Source organism: Chelonia mydas, chromosome 9, assembly GCF_015237465.2.
Source record: "Chelonia mydas isolate rCheMyd1 chromosome 9, rCheMyd1.pri.v2, whole genome shotgun sequence".
Classification (NCBI taxonomy): Eukaryota; Metazoa; Chordata; order Testudines; family Cheloniidae; genus Chelonia; species Chelonia mydas.
Genome location: NC_057855.1, coordinates 55,983,459 through 55,999,125, shown reverse-complemented (window position 1 = coordinate 55,999,125; position 15,667 = coordinate 55,983,459). Strand labels below are relative to the sequence as shown.

Sequence of the window (15,667 nt, the reverse complement as noted above, 5' to 3'; positions counted from 1 at the left end):
AAACAATCCATCCCGAAGTGCAGCAAGAATAGCAAATTTGGCAGGCAACCGTAACAGTGAAATCTTTGGTGAGCTTAAACTCAAAAAGGAAGCTTACAAGAAGTGGAAATGTGGACAGATGACTAGAGAGGAGTATAAAAATATTGCTAGAGTGTGCAGGGGTGTAATCAGGAAGGCCAAGGCACAATTGGAGTTGCAGCTAGCAAGGGACGTGAAGGGTAACAAGAAGGGTTTCTACAGGTGTGTTAGCAACAAGAAGGTGGTCAGGGAAAGCGTGGGACCCTTACTGAATGGGGGAGGCAACATAGTGACAGATGGTGTGGAAAAAGCTGACGTACTCAATGCTTTTTTTGCCTCGGTCTTCACAGACAAGGTCAGCTCCCAGACAGCTGCACTGGGCAGCACAGGATGAGGAGGAGGTGAGCAGCCCTCAGTAGTGAAACAACAGGTGAAGGACTATTTAGAAAAGCTTGATATGCACAAGTCCATGGGGATGAATGCAATGCAACCAAGGATGCTGAGGGAGTTGACTGATGTGATTGCAGAGCCATTGGCCATTATCTCTGAAAACTCATGGCAATCGGGGGAGGTCCCGGACAATTGGAAAAAGGCATATATAGTGCCTATCTTTGAAAAGGGAAGAAGGAGAATCCAGGGAACTACAGACTGATCAGCCTCACCTCAGTCCCCAGAAAAATCATGGAGCGAGACCACAAGGAATCCATTTTGAAGCACTTGGAGGAGAGGAAGGTGACCACGAACAGTCAACATGTATTCACCAAGGGCAAGTCATGCCTGACCAACCTGATTGCCTTCTATGATGAGATAACTGACACTGTTGATATGGGGAAAGCAGTGAACATGATATACCTTGACTTTAGCAAAGCTTTTGATACGGTCTCCCACAGTATTCTTGCCAGCAAGTTAAAAAAGTATGGATCAGCTGAATGGACTATAAGATGGATAGAACGCTGGCTAGATCGTCGGGTTCAATGGGTATTGATGAACAGCTTGATGTCTAGTTGGCAGTCGGTATCAAATGGAGTGCCCCAGGGGTCGGTCCTGGGACCGCTTTTATTCATCTTCTTCATTAACATCTGGATGATGAGATGGAGTGCACCCTCAGCAAGTGCGTGGATTACACTAAGCTCGGGGGAGAGGTAGAAATGCTGGAGGGTAGGGATAGGGTCCAGAGTGACCTAGACAAATTGGAGGATTGGGCCAAAACAAAGCTGATGAGGCTCAACAAGGACAAGTGCAGAGTCCTGCACTTAGGATTGAAGAATATCACGCACTGCTACCGGCTGGGGACCAACTGGCTAAGCGGCAGTTCTGCAGAAAAGGACCTGGGGATTACAGTGGCCAAGAAACTGGATATAAGTCAACAGTGTGCCTGACCTTGTTCCCAAGAAGGCCAATGGCATATTGGCTGCATTAGTAGGAGCATTGCCAGCAGATCTAGGGAAGTGATTATTCCCCTCTATTCTATTCGGCACTGGTGAGGTCATATATGGAGTATTACATCCAGTTTGGGGTCGCCAACTTCAGGAAGGATGTGGACAAATTGGAGAGAGTCCAGCGGAGGGCAACAAAAATGATTAGGAGGCTGGGGCACATGACTAATGAGGAGAGGCTGAGGGAACTGGGCTTGTTTAGTCTGCAGAAGAGAAGAGTGAGGGGGGATTTGATAGCAGCCTTCAACTACCTGAAGGGGGGTCCCAAAGAGGATGGAGCTCGGCTGTTCTCAGTGGTGGCAAATGACAGAAGAAGGAGCAATGGTCTCAAGTTACAGTGGGGGAGGTCTAGGCTGGATATTAGGAAACACTATTTCACTAGGAGGATGGTGAAGCACTGGAATGGGTTACCTAGGGAGGTGGTGGAATCTCCATCCTTAGAGGTTTTTAAGGCCCGGCTTGACAAAGCCTTGGCTGGGACGATTTAGTTGATGTTGGTCCTGCTTTGAGCAGGGGGTGGGACTAGATGACCCCCTGAGGTCTCTTCCAACCCTAATCTTCTATGATTCTATGACTTTGTGGCTGGTGAAAGAGGCTGGTTTGGCAATCAATTTATCCACAGCACAGAAGCCTCGCTGCAAGCTTCCATCACACACTGCATCACCAACCTGCCTCCCACCTGAGCTAGAGACACAACCTTTAGGCAAGGAGGGAAGTGTGATGGAGTATATGTGCCCCATCTCTGGCTGAGCAAGAAAGGGGTTAATCCCCTTTGCTGTGCTGAGAGGAGATGTCTATCCCTTCAAGCGTGTTGTAGCTGCCAGGCCTGGAGAAAGGAGGTTGCTGCTCTGGTCTACTAGGCTGCTGAGAGCTGGAGCTGGCAGCTGTTTCTCCTAAAGGTGGAAACTATACAAATGAGTAGTCTTCTGAGGTGAAAGGGGGAATCAGGGGAGGGCAGAGAGAGATGAAAAGGAAGAGGGGAAACTTCTAGGGCATGCAATGTCTTAAACACCACTGTCCTCCCTCAGGGTGAATTCTCAAGGTAACACTATTGCAGGGGCTTCAATTTGCATCTTCCTCTCCTCTCTTTCTCCAGCACACGTGAATCAGGTCAACAGTCAAACCTGATTTGAGATCCTGCTAGATGAAATGAGCTATATAAATGAGTGCTACATCACTGATCTTATGCTGAAGGTAAAGAGGGCAGTGGTAGGCAGCTTTCATTAGAGATATGGGGAGAACACCCACAACAGCTACTTCTGAAAAGAATGTGCTCCAGGGGTAGAAGAGGCATTTAGCCACTTGCTATGCTACCTTCACATCAGGCTGCCCCATTTTCCTGGTGTGATGAAGTGGGGATTTTCCCTTGTTATGTTGTATGTGAGTTTTACTGTTGAGCCTATGTGAGTTTTACTGTTTTGCATGAATACTGTGTGTGCCTCAGTTTCCCTGTGTGCTGCACCAATACCTCGGTAGTGGGAATAGGAGTGTGTGACTTTGGCTAGGACCTCTGGGGCAGGTGAGGCTGCTCTAGCTGCCTGCACCTATACTATGACCGGTGCCCTTCATAACCTGAGACCCAGGAGGGGGATGCAACCAGGTTACAACCAGGTGACTCTACCCAGGAAGTGAGACCAAAAAGAAGGAGGAGGAGCAACGGGGCTGTCTGAGGTCGGATGGCTGGAAGCTGGCAGTCTGCTGTGTTGGACTGGAAGAGGGGGAGATGGACTTGGCTGAAAGTCACTGATTTCTACTCTGTGTTCCTGTCAAATAATAAACCTTCTATTTTACTGGCTGGCTGAGAGTCAGTTCTGACTGTGGAGTTGGGGTGCAGGGCCCGCTGGCTTCCCCAAGAGTCCCGCACGGGTGGACTTACTGTGGGAAATGCACGGTGTGAAAGGGGATGCTGAATGCTCTGAGGTCAGACCCAGGAAGGTCGAAGCTGTGTACCCTTCTTGCCCTGGAAACAGTATGCTCAGAGAGAGAAGGCATGCCACACCAGAGTCCGGACTGGCTTCGTATGGAGTAGTTCCAGAGCACTGGCCCGGTGACTCGGTGACACCTGGTTACAGCACCTTTTACTGCCTGCCTCCTGGACTAAGCCTCATTTACTATACTAACCTTTTATCAGAGGGCTCTTGCGCTGCAGGCACAAGGCGAGCTAAAGGGAACACCCAACAGGCAGAGACAGACAGCATCTATTTCACTCTCTGCACAACCCTCATTTCATGGCAGGAGGAGGGAAGGTGTTTCATATGGACTCTACCTTTCCCCCGTGGAAATGGTGGTGGCTTTTGGAACCGATTCATCCCAGGAGATCAGGTCAGGCTCCTCTTTAACTGGTTTGTCACTAGTAACAAAAAACCAAAAGTAAGACTTGGTATGTAATACTTGTACTGTAGCCTAATATAACTTATGGAAATATAATACAGGGGTGCATAGGAAAAAACAGAAATATACTGGAGGATAGCCCACTCTGCTCAAGCTAATCATATAAATCAGAGCCACCATGGACCTGTTCAGCTGCTGTGTCTATTTTCTCACTCTGCCAATTGTTCCCTACAGTGTAATCTTTCTTCACTCTTTGCCCTGCCTAGCTCAAGCAACAGTGATCCCTTCTGTCTTTTGGGAGACTATCTCACACACTGAATGATTGCACAGGTAGGAGTGGCCATGTCAGATAACTCCCACCATGGCCAGTGCTCTAGGATCATGCATTCGCTGCAATAATGAGACACAGGGATATATTCATGGACCTTGACTAAGGGAACATCAACACAGTCTGAACTCTACCTTTTCTCTGGAGAGGAGGTGGCTCTCAACTTTATTTCACTCTGAGGCATTGGCTTGGGCGCATTTATAACTCTTTCTTCACTGATTAAATATAGAAAGAAAGTTGCAATTAAGCGGACATGCTACCACAAACTCATTTGGTACATCCAAGCCCTCTACAGTTATTGAAGTCCCATATAGCAAAGGAAGACAGAATTTAAAAGGAAAGGCCAAATAAATAGGTCTGAAGCCTGTTCTGATCCAACCAAAAGATAGCAAAAAAACTCTGAGCAGTGAACATGAGAGGGAAGAGAGCTCCACTAACATGGGACATAGTAAGCAAATGAGTTTCTTCCACCCATGGTTCCACTCAAGGTTTCCTCTGAACCTGAGGAAAGGACAGAAGGATCTCTGAAATAGACAAACGGTATAACCTAGGCCAGAGGAGGTCTGTATAAAAGAAATGGGTAGCAAGCCTTCTCAGCTGGACTGGTGGGTATTACTGTGATTAGGGGCAGAGGAGATCTGAATATGGGAAAGATATCAGCCCCCATCTACTCTTGGGTAGAACAAACTAAGTGCCTCACTGCTTGTTCACTGGGCAGAACAGCGTCTTTCTCAATACTGAGAGGAACCACCCCTTCTTCAGTGGAGCTAGTGAAGGCAATAGCATAGCAAGTGGCACCACCTGCCACACAAAGTACATATGAGTTGGGAGCACCCGCTCGCATGCAGGCTTATTTCATGTAACAAACTCCGCAGCAACTCTACCTTCTGCCCGTAGCCAGAGTGGGTTTGGTTGTTGTTGCTTCAGCTGGAGAAGTCTCAACAGGCTTCTCCTCATCCACTTTGTCACTGATAATCACAATAAACAATAATTAATAAAACAAAAGATAAAGTGTGAATGTCCCCCTACTTTCCAAGACACCCAGCGCTGCACTGAACACTCCATCCCCAATAGAAATGTGTGCACATGGAGTGAAGGTCTGCTCCCTGCAGCAGTGCAAGGAACACTTCAGAAATACTGAATAAACTGTTCTTCTGGATCGGATCACTTCCCCTCTTCCCACAGGAATCAAAATGGAGCTCAAATGTTCCTGATGTTCATTGCAAGTGGTCTCGACACTTCACAGTGATTATGTGAGTTTAGAGTGTGTGCATGACCTTACCTGGGAAGCTCTTTGTCTGGCTTTTTAGCTACTTTTGTGCCTGGGCTCTGGTGCAGCATTCGAGGGAGCCACAGTGCTTCAAACTCAAATTGTGATTGGCAGGTGCACAGCTTGCTGGGGGCAGCTGGGAGCCCACTAAGAAAAGTAAGGAATGGACAGAGGAGTTCCTTGGGGACTGGGACACATGGCAGACCCTTTTGGGGCAGGGAAGGACCAGTGGAAAACATGATAAGGCACAACTCAGGCAGCAGGGGATGTGCTCGGAGACTGGCCTGTGACCATGACTCTCAGACAGTCTGCAATCACTGACCAATACTCTTCTGAATGAAAAGAAGGCTTATGCTCTCTGTCAAGCAGAACAGCCAGTCCTTCGTGACTTAGTACCTCTTCCCATGCTGTGACCTGATTTCAGACCAGGACTTGCCATTTGGGGTCTGTCTGTCTTCACCATTTCGGCAGGCAAAATGCAATAAAAATCAGCTAGGGCTGGGGCTGGGGGACAGAGGAGAAATGCTACTGCCAGGGAGGTGAGGGAATGTGGTGGGTTGTAATATATACAGTGCAGGGACTGGGTTAAAATGAAATATTGCTTAGCTCAGGAAATAAGGCTCTACATTTTACTCTGCTGATACCCTAGCTGTCAGAAAGTAGGTGCTGTTCAGAGGTGCTGAACAGCAGTCCCCACAGACTTGTGATTCAGAACCTCTGAAAATCAGGTAACCGGAAGCTGGATGCTGGCAGCTATCTTCCCTTTCTGAGACTGACACCAAACAGGGCAAATTTCAGTCTAAATGTTAACTCTGTCATAAAATAGAAGAAGCCTCCTCAGCTTTACTTGTAGCACTGAAGCATCAGTGCTATGGTGGGGACTGTTCAATGACTGCACTGCATCCATTAGTCAGCGTTGGGATGCAGCTGCAAAAAGGGCTAATATCACTCTGGGGTGTATTCACAAGAATGTTGTATGTAAGACATTGGAGGTAACTGTCCCACTTTACTCAGCACTGGGTGAGGCCTCAGGTGGAGTACTGGTTCCAGTTTTGGATGACACACTTTAAGAAAGGTGTGGACGATTGTTGAGAGTCCAGAGACAGCAACAAAACAGATAAAATGTTTAGATAACCTTATCTATAGGGAAAGGTTAAAACAACTCAGCATGTTTAGTATTGAGATAAGGGCTGTTATAAAGAGGACTGTGATCAGTTTTCTCCATGACCACTGAAGGTAGGACAAGAAGTAATGGGTTTAATCTGCAGCAAGGGAGATATAGGTTAGATATTAGGAAAAACTTTCTAACTCTCAGGGCTCATAGGCTTCTAAGGGAGGTTGTAGAATCCCCATCATTGGAGGTTTTTAAGAACAGATTGGGCAAACACCCATCAGGGATAGTCTAGGTTTACTTGGTCCTGCCTCACAGCAGGGGACTGGGCTAGATGACTTCTCAGGGTCCCTTCCAGCCCTACACTTCTATGATTCTAGGAAAACAATCACATGGCCCAGATACAAGTAAGCATCACCAAGAAGAAACAGCCCCAGTGGTGGTTTGTCTCAGCAGCCATATATTATGGCCACCCGGGAGGTTTGAGAAACTTAGAACTCGTGCACTGCACCTGATTTCAGTGTAACTGGAGATCTGCGATGTGCTTTCACTCCAGGATCTGGTGGCTTGGCTCTTACTGTCTGTGTCAAAGCTGCGAAGACAGCAAAGAAAAATGTGCTCAATGAGCAAACTAGCTCACGACTAAGCTGGTCAAAATTTGTTATCAAAAAGGTTTTTTTCCCCATCAAAAAAACAGCCCCTCCCCAATGTTTTTAACTGTTGTGGGCAAAATGTTCCATTATTTGCAGAAAAAACTGTGTTTAATTGAGAACATTTTTAAAAAAATATCATTTACCAAAGCGCTTGGTTTTCAATTACATTGAAAACGGTCAATAACAATTTCGATAACATTTTTGATAAAAACATTGGGAATTTAAAAAAATGGTGACCATTTTTGAAAAAAATGAAAACGGTTCCATTCCAAACACTTTGCAACAAAGACAAATACAAATTTTTTCATTAAACTCCTTTTGGGCTTTTGACCAGTTTGACTCTGAATTCTTGCAGCTGAATTTTTTTGCAGCTGTGTATTCCAGAAGACAGCAGATTACCATATTTAATGCTCCCTCCCCTGATATGGTGAAAGTGCCTCCTGCACAGAGGGACTGTGCTTGGCAAGACTGCTTCACTTTACCTTTCAAATAAGTTCAAGGGGCAACACACACCAGGGTAGGGTGAAGGGACAGACACGTTTCCCATAGCACCATCAGTACCACCACTCTTACCTTGTGGTGGAAACAGCAGTCATTGGCTTTGGCTTACTCCAGGAAGACCCAGTTGGTCTCTTTCTCTCCCCATTGATACTGGCAAATAAAAGAGTAATAATGCAATATCTATTTAAGGTACTTATCTGGCCATCATGACCAGAGTATCTGAGCATCTGCCAGTCTACTGTAGTTATCTTCACAACCCCCTGGGAGGCAGGGCAGCCCTATTAGCACCACTGTACAGATAGGGAACTGAGGAGGCCAAGTGACCTGTCTAAACTCACACAGGAAGTCTATGGTACAGCAGGGCTTTGAACCCAGGTCTTGTGGACCCTTCCTGATGGCACCATCACCAGACTCACCAATGACAGTTTAATAGCCATTTCAAGGCCTCAAGACTGCAATGCAACGCTCATGGGCAGACATCTGCACCCATGCAGGGCTCACTAAAGTTACTGACATCAATGGGGCTCTGTGCAAGGATTCCCCCACACTTGTGACTGTGAACTTTTTAACACAGGGTCTGTCTAGCACCTAGCATAATGGGGACTTCGTGGTCGAGGCCTCTGGGTGCCAATAACTGGCAGGAGCACGTCGAACAGCTGCATAGTATATGCATGCATACAGTCTACTGTGCCCTGTGTGAGTGTATTCCCTTCCCTACCCAAAAATTGCTTTGTAGGCCAAATTTTTGAAGAGGTGCTGCCCCCTGTTGGAGAACATGTGGGGAAAAGCCAACCTATTCACAAACAACATACAGCATTTGCCTGGTAATAAACCCTTTACCCCTTAACTGGCAGTACAGCGCCTTCCTGTGTGCAAGAGCTAGTAGTGCCCTCCTTAAGTCTCCCACCCCAATGTAGGAAGAGCTTGTGATGCTGCTACTGAAACAAGGTGTATTGGAAGGCTTCATTAATTAATGTTGGTAACATGCTTTGAGATCCTTATTATAATTGTATAAATGTAAATATCATTATAACCACTACCAATGAAGGCAAATTTCCATTCGTACATATTGTGTAAGGAGGAGTGCACGTAAGTGATGAACAGACCACATTCCCCTATAGGACAAATAGTGTTACCTATAGGACATGACAATCCCACACATCTCTAAGCTCACTTTCACATCACTGCCCCCAATTTTTTGTTTACCCCACATTATATGTCATTATATTGGGACTGATATGGTACAGTAATAGGTCTCAGAATAAGAGCCAAGTTAGAGAGATAAAGATGTAAATGTCACCATGTTGCGATGTTGCATCAATACACCTGAGTCTTGATGCTGTGACTAGGGATGGTCAAAAAAAATTCTGCCTAAATGTTTTATTAATTGAAAATGGCTTTTTTCATTAAACAGTCTTTTTCATGAAAAATGTCTGTGAAATGTCACTGAAATGTTTGGGGTTTTCACTGAAAAATGAAAACCAAAAAATGTTTAGATGAAAATCCAATACATTTAAAATAAAAAAATATAATTTTCCTTGGGAAAAAAAATTGGGATGGGGAGAAGAGGGAGAGAAACATTTCCCAAAGAAACTCCAGCTATGGTCCTGGATCTTATTGTCATGAGAATACATCACAGTTTTGTGATGCAACTACTTCATCCCAGAAGACAAAGTCCTCTAGCCAGAGAGGCTCTGGCTACTGGATTCTCTGCTGTGTGTGGCCACTAGTCTTAAGAACAGCAGAAATGCCAATAATACTGGTATCTGACACCAACCCCGCTGTTCAAGTGGAAGGTGACAGCTGAATTCTAAACTGGAAGAAGCCATGGGGAAATCACCAGGATTTTTCCCTCTGAGGACAGGTGTGTCTCCCCTTCCACAACTCTTTCACTCTTCCCACCTCCTCTGAAGCCCAGCAGCACAGCCAACACTTTTCCAGTCAACACAGATTGCAGGGGGCTGTCACTGCACCTCCTTTAAATTGGATGGAGCTGGTCATTGGGCCTCAGGTGCCAAAATAAGAGTGCAGTGGCCCATTTACTATGATAACAACCCTTTCTATACAATGGTGGGCTTTCAGTGGGACGTCCAGTTTGCTGGATGCTTGAAGTTAGAGTATGCAGTGTTGTTGTAGCCATGTTGGCCCAAGAATACTAGAGACACAAAGTGGGGGAAGTAATATCTTTACTGGACCAAGTTCTGTTGGTGAGATAGACAAGCTTTTGAGCTCACACAGCACTCTTCTTCAGAAAGTAGGGTGACATTTACCACTGCAGTAACAATCAGTTGAAAACTTAATACATGGCTCTAGTCCTGGAGGTCAGACCTATATTATGCTACCATTGTCAAGGTAGATTAATTTAATTTAAAATCCAGCAAGATGGGACAGTTGGCTTAGTAGACTGGAAATAATTAGCTAGGTAGCTGAATCAGTTCATCCAGCCAAGGCTCCTAATTTAGGAAAATCGTTACCATCTGATGGCTGTTCAATGGATAGGTGAGCCCGTTAGAACTAGCACTGGCTTCTTAGCTTGTTCTGTCTCTCTAGGAATTTACACACGCTTATCATTGTGGCATATGAGCTCCTCATTGAAATGACATCAAGACTAAATGGGCAATAGAGGTTGAACTCCCCTCACCTTTAAGGCAAGAGAGAAGCAGTGGTGTTTTGGAGGAAGCTTGCATTGCTCCTCCCCCACGCTATAGTTGGTCACACGGGCCATCAGTCTCCAGGCCTATCAGCATGGCTTCTTCACTCCCTTTGGCCCCATTCCCACCCCTGCCCTTTTGTCCCCTAGAATTATTTGACCTGTTTTTTTTGGCCCCTCCCCTCTTCAGCAGGGATGGCCAAGGATGTAACAGAATTTAAGGCCAGAAGGGCCCACAAGATCATCTAGTCTAACCTCCCATAGAACACAGGCCACCAGCACCACCCAGCACCCACACACTAAACCCAAAATGAGACCAAAGTACAGGAGACCACAAGAGACTAGACTATTATGTGCCACAGGCAGAGGATAGAAGGGACTGAGGTGCACCAGAGCCCAAAACCCTGCATTGGCAGAGAAATGATGAAGTGAGAGATACCCAGATAATCCTGGCAAGTGACCTGCACCCCTGCAGTGCACAGGAAGGCAAAACCCACCCAAGGTCACTGCCGATCTGATCTGGGGGAGAATTCCTTCCCAACTCCACATATGGTGGCCAGTTAGACCCTGACCATATGAGCCAGCCAACCACCTGAGAGAGAGAATGCTCAGGGCCACCTCAGAACTCTGGCCTACCCTGCCTAGCGTCCCATCTCCAGCCATAGCCATCCTTGCCCTGCTTCTTGTGGGAGGGGACCCTCCATCATCAACTGTGATCAGAAAGACTGTCACCTTTCACCAGCAACTATCTTCAGTGTCACGCAGGAAGACAAGCTGGAAAATGGACCTCATCCTAAACGCACACAGAGTAATCCAGAGGCAGGGACACTACCTTTTGCCACCAAGACCAAACCTTGATGAAGCCGGAAGGGTCTGATTCTGCATGTGCAGTCCTCCTTCCTCCTCAATCTCAACACTTTCAGGATGAAAAATAAAAACACAAACATCACATCATTACACACACATGCACACACACTTGTTCAAACATTTTATTTCATCTCCCCTCATGCTGTAGAATTTTTCTCTGTTCGTCTTAGGGTCAAACTTTGTTTCTGTCCCTGGAGTCCACAGCTGGACTTAACAATGAATATGTTGTTAACTGGCTGAGTGAAGCAAGCCCTTACCCTCACCTCGATAGCCTTTCTCTGTGTGGGACTGACTGCTCAGGAAGTTAAAAGCCCAATGGTGGCCCTGATTGCAGGGGCCAATCTCTTCTGGAGGAGGAAGGGAAGTGGGTCCCCATGATCTCCCAACCACAATTCCAGGATTCCTGACAATCCATGGTTGTCATCTTCCAGTTCAGTATCTAGGGCTATGTCTACACTGCGCACCTTCCAACGGTATGGCTGTGCCACTGCAGCCGTGCCGTTATAAGGTGTGCTGTATAGCCATTTTGTCTCCTGGCAACAAAATAAAGCCATCTCCAATGAGGGGTGGTAGCTTCAGCGCTGAGAGCAGTTTCTGCTAACGAAGTCCCGTCCACTCCTGTGCTTTTCATCGTTAAAACTTTTGTTGTTCAGGGGGGTGTTTTTTCACACCCCTGAGTGAAAAAAGTTTTATGACAAAAGGGCCATTGTAGACATAGCCTAAGTTGCCATGTTCATCCCACTAGGAGCTTTCCAGTGTCAGTATAAGTCAGCCCAAATGGATGGGTCCAGCCTATCTAGGCATTTTCCCAGCCTACAATTTCACACCAGATGGAAACTCCAAACCCTAGCCCTTAATAGAATCCATTACACTGAGAATGGGGCACAGAGCCAATGACTCACCTCTTGGCAATGAAGGGTGGTACTTCTTGTGTTGGGCTTCTGTAAAGGAGATACAAGGGCAAAGATTGCATGAAGCCAGTGAGCAAACCTGGCATAGGAGCAGTTCTCATGGGAGGCGCTGAGACAAATTCAACAGAGAACTGAAGGGTGATGCTATTTTGCATATAGGACCATGTAATGCTGTTTGCACAGATTTAGCAGTGAGTGGGTATACAAAACCAATGTAAATTACACACCTAGGGGGCGAAAGCAGGAAAAGCATCTGATAAGAAGGTGTAAAATAAAGTCACCCCTCATATTTTACACCTTCCTTTTAGTAGTTTTTTTCTTGTTACACACAAAATCCTTCTGCCTTCTTGCCACATATACGGCATTTGTTTTGCACACCAGCTGAATTCCAAATCAGTGCAAGGTACACTATCTTATTACCCTTGTGTAAATTACACCACTTTATGTCACTGCTGTGGCACTTCCCTCCTTGCTTCTCCCATTCCCTCACAGGCACCGCCAGCCTCTCTGCTACCTCATTGTGCCACCCCGAGTTAGACCAAGAGGGGAAAAGATGCCCTTTAAGAGGCAAAAATTGCAGTCACTTCTCCTGGGAGATCAATCTTATTTTGACCAGTGGAACTGACCTTTACAACCCCCAGGGAAGAGTTGGATAGAGGAGCTTCTTACACCAGCAATATCTCTGCATACTTACACTTCTCCTGTTACTGGAGCTGCAGCTGAGATGCGGGGCCTCATAACATATGGTAAAAGACAGTCCCTGCCCCAAGGAGCTTATCTAAACTGGATGCAAATCCTGCTTGGAATCCAATTTCTTTGTGGAAGATTCTTTGGCCCATACTAATGTTTGCAAGCCCCTTCTGCCCCTGTCCCCTCTCTCCTTGGTGCAATAAAGCTGGGCTGGAGAAAACAGGTGTTTGGGATGTTCTGAGCAGCCAAGCCTGAAAATATGCATCTTAGTTGTGGGTTCTAGAGAGTTAGGAATCATTTTTTCAAAGATTTCAGGCTGTTTTTCTTTCCTTCTGCTCCTTTCCCTCTCGGATGGGAAACACTTCAAAGGTCCTTCAATGGATATGCCCAGTTCTGCAGTTTCTTGGACTTTTTTCAGTTAGGACTTGATTCAAAGCCAATAGAAGCCAATGGAAAGACTCATATTGCCTTCAATGGATCAGGCTCATAAGTCCCTGTGAAACATTTGCTAATAGTTTCAATTCTGTTTACCCCTCCCATGAGACTCACCCATTGCTTTTCTTGGCAGCAGAGAGGACGTAAGAGCGCTCCCTGCTGGCTGTGCGCCTCAGTACACTGTTGGCTGCCTCTGTCCTGGAAGAAAAGGAAGAGATACTCCTGGGGGAATTCTACGCCACTGCACAGACAAAGAATTTATGTCCCCTGCAGATTTCTTTGTTTCCCCGCAGAAAAATGACTTTCTGACAGGGAAGCAAAGGGAAGCCACAAAAGCGGTCATGCGACCCTCCCCAGCAGTATGTTTCGGGTGCCCAGGGCAGCCGACAGAGAGGTAAATCACTGTGGGGTATGGGCAGGAATGGGTAAGATATGGCTGGTGGCTCCTTCCCTGTGCCGGGCTCAGCTGCTAGTCTCAGCTGGGCTGGGGAGAACAGAACTTCCTCTGCCCTGCATGGCATCCAGGGCCATGTCAGACCCTCCCCCAGATTTCTCACCCCGGCTGTAGGAAGCTCTGCAAACTCCCCCCTACCCCCACTCTCAGCTGTTCCTGCACCCATCATTCCTTAGCTGCAGGGGTGGAGATCACTGTGCAGGGAGCTGATCCCCCATCCATCCAACCCCCGTGCATTCTGACCCCCTCATACCCAGACCCTCCCACCGAGCCTCACCCACACTGCACCCAGAACCCCCCCAAAGAGTCCCGCTCCCCCCTGTACCTGGACCACGCTGATGAACTACCCACACCCAGATCCCCAACCTACCAAGCTCCAACCGGCTGCACCTGGATCCCAACCCTACAAAGCCCCACTCCCCCAGCATCTGGCTCCCTGCACTGAGCCTCCCACACCCAGACCCCCCTCCTGAGCTCTATCCCCTGCACACTCAGATCCCACTGCTGAGCTCTAACCACCTTCACCTGGATCCTCCTGCAGAGTCCCATTACCACTGCATCCAGAACCCCCCAGCAAGCTCCTGTGCATCCAGATCCCTGCCCACACTCAGATCCCCCACTGAACTGCTTGCACCCAGATTGCCCCACACAGAACCCACTCAACCCACACCTGAATTCCCCCCACACTAAGCCCCTCCACACTTGGATCCTGCCTGCCCATACCTGATGCACCTGGCACGGAGGGGCAGGGCTCTGTGGTGTTTCTGGGGCAGGTCCAGTCCTTGCACTGTGTCAGGTTTGGGTGCAGCCTTATCGCTAAGTCCATGTCCTGGGAGTGGGAGGGGGAGATGTACAGTCATCTCCCACCTCTGTACAGCCAGTGCCCTGTGCTGGAGCCTCCACATTTATATGACAAATGAAATTTGCACAATTTTGCAGAATTTTAAAATATTGGTCACAGACTTTTTATTTTTTTGGCACAGAATGCCCTCAGGAGTAAAGAAAGCATGTTCCAATGATGAAGCTGGGAGGCAGAAGACTGAGACAGTAGAGGGCTAGAGGTGAATGAGTCACTGAAGGCTTGTATCAGACTCCACTGGAAAGAGCATAAATCAAGCAAGAGCCAAGGGTAGTAACAATGGCCTATCTGTCCACTTATTCTGTACCCATCACTGTGGTGGCCACGTATCAATTCCCGCCTTCATACTATTTATACTGTGCCAGGCACGTACGTAGCTCTGGGCAATGGGTGAAATGTGCCAAGCAAACAATAGAGTCCCTAGATCAAGGAGATTACTGTCCAAAGGCAATGAAAGGTTGCAATATGGTACATAATAAAATAGGGCAAATACAGAGTGTGGGGCCTGGGCTTCACAGCTGGATTGCTGAATGGACCAGGTGTGTCTATACAGATTCATTTGAAGATTTTGGTACCACTAAATGTGGATAGGGTGATGCCAACCTCAGTTTTTTGCCCACAGTGGAATGTGGGCAAAATCAAAGAATCATAGAGCTGGAAGGGACCTCAAGAGGTCATCTAGTCCAGTCCTCTGCACTCATGGCAGGACTAAGTATTATCTAGACCATCCCTGAAAGGTGTTTGTCCAACCTGCTCTTTAAAATCCCCAATGATGAAGATTCCACAACCTTCCTAGGCAATTTATTCCAGTGCTTAACCATTCTGACAGTTAGGAAGTTTTTCCTAATGTCCAACCTAAACTTCCATTGCTGCAATTGAATCCCTTTGCTTCTTATCCTATCCTCAAAGGTTAGGAAGAAAAATTTTTCTCCCTCCTCCTTGTGACAACCTTTTATGCACTTGAAAACTGTTATCATGTCCCCTCTCACTCTTCTCTTTTCCAGAATAAACAAACCCAATTTTTTCAATCTTCTCTCAGAGGTCATGTTTTCTAGACCTTTAATCAGTTTTGTTACTCTTCTCTGGACTTTCTCCAATTTGTCCACATCTTTCCTGAAATGTGGCACCCAGAACTAGACACAATACTACAGTT

General features: G+C 46.9%; 1 protein-coding gene across 10 annotated transcripts in view; it reads right to left on the bottom strand.

Annotated features, from left to right (window-relative positions):
• The window catches only part of ZNF185 (zinc finger protein 185 with LIM domain), a 151,410-nt gene that overhangs the window by 64,836 nt on the left and 70,907 nt on the right, over positions 1 to 15,667 (bottom strand). For 8 of the 10 annotated variants that reach the window (XM_043522707.1, XM_043522701.1, XM_043522702.1 and 5 more), the window contains 7 exons: positions 13,316 to 13,399; positions 12,068 to 12,106; positions 11,131 to 11,214; positions 7,721 to 7,798; positions 7,006 to 7,086; positions 4,998 to 5,081; positions 3,721 to 3,804 (listed from right to left, as the gene is read on the bottom strand). In XM_043522707.1, coding sequence (XP_043378642.1) covers positions 3,721 to 3,804; positions 4,998 to 5,081; positions 7,006 to 7,086; positions 7,721 to 7,798; positions 11,131 to 11,214; positions 12,068 to 12,106; positions 13,316 to 13,399 — 534 coding nt within the window. The remainder of the gene's footprint in view (positions 1 to 3,720; positions 3,805 to 4,997; positions 5,082 to 7,005; positions 7,087 to 7,720; positions 7,799 to 11,130; positions 11,215 to 12,067; positions 12,107 to 13,315; positions 13,400 to 15,667) is intronic. The other 2 variants (XM_043522703.1, XM_043522712.1) reach the window with 2 other exon arrangements.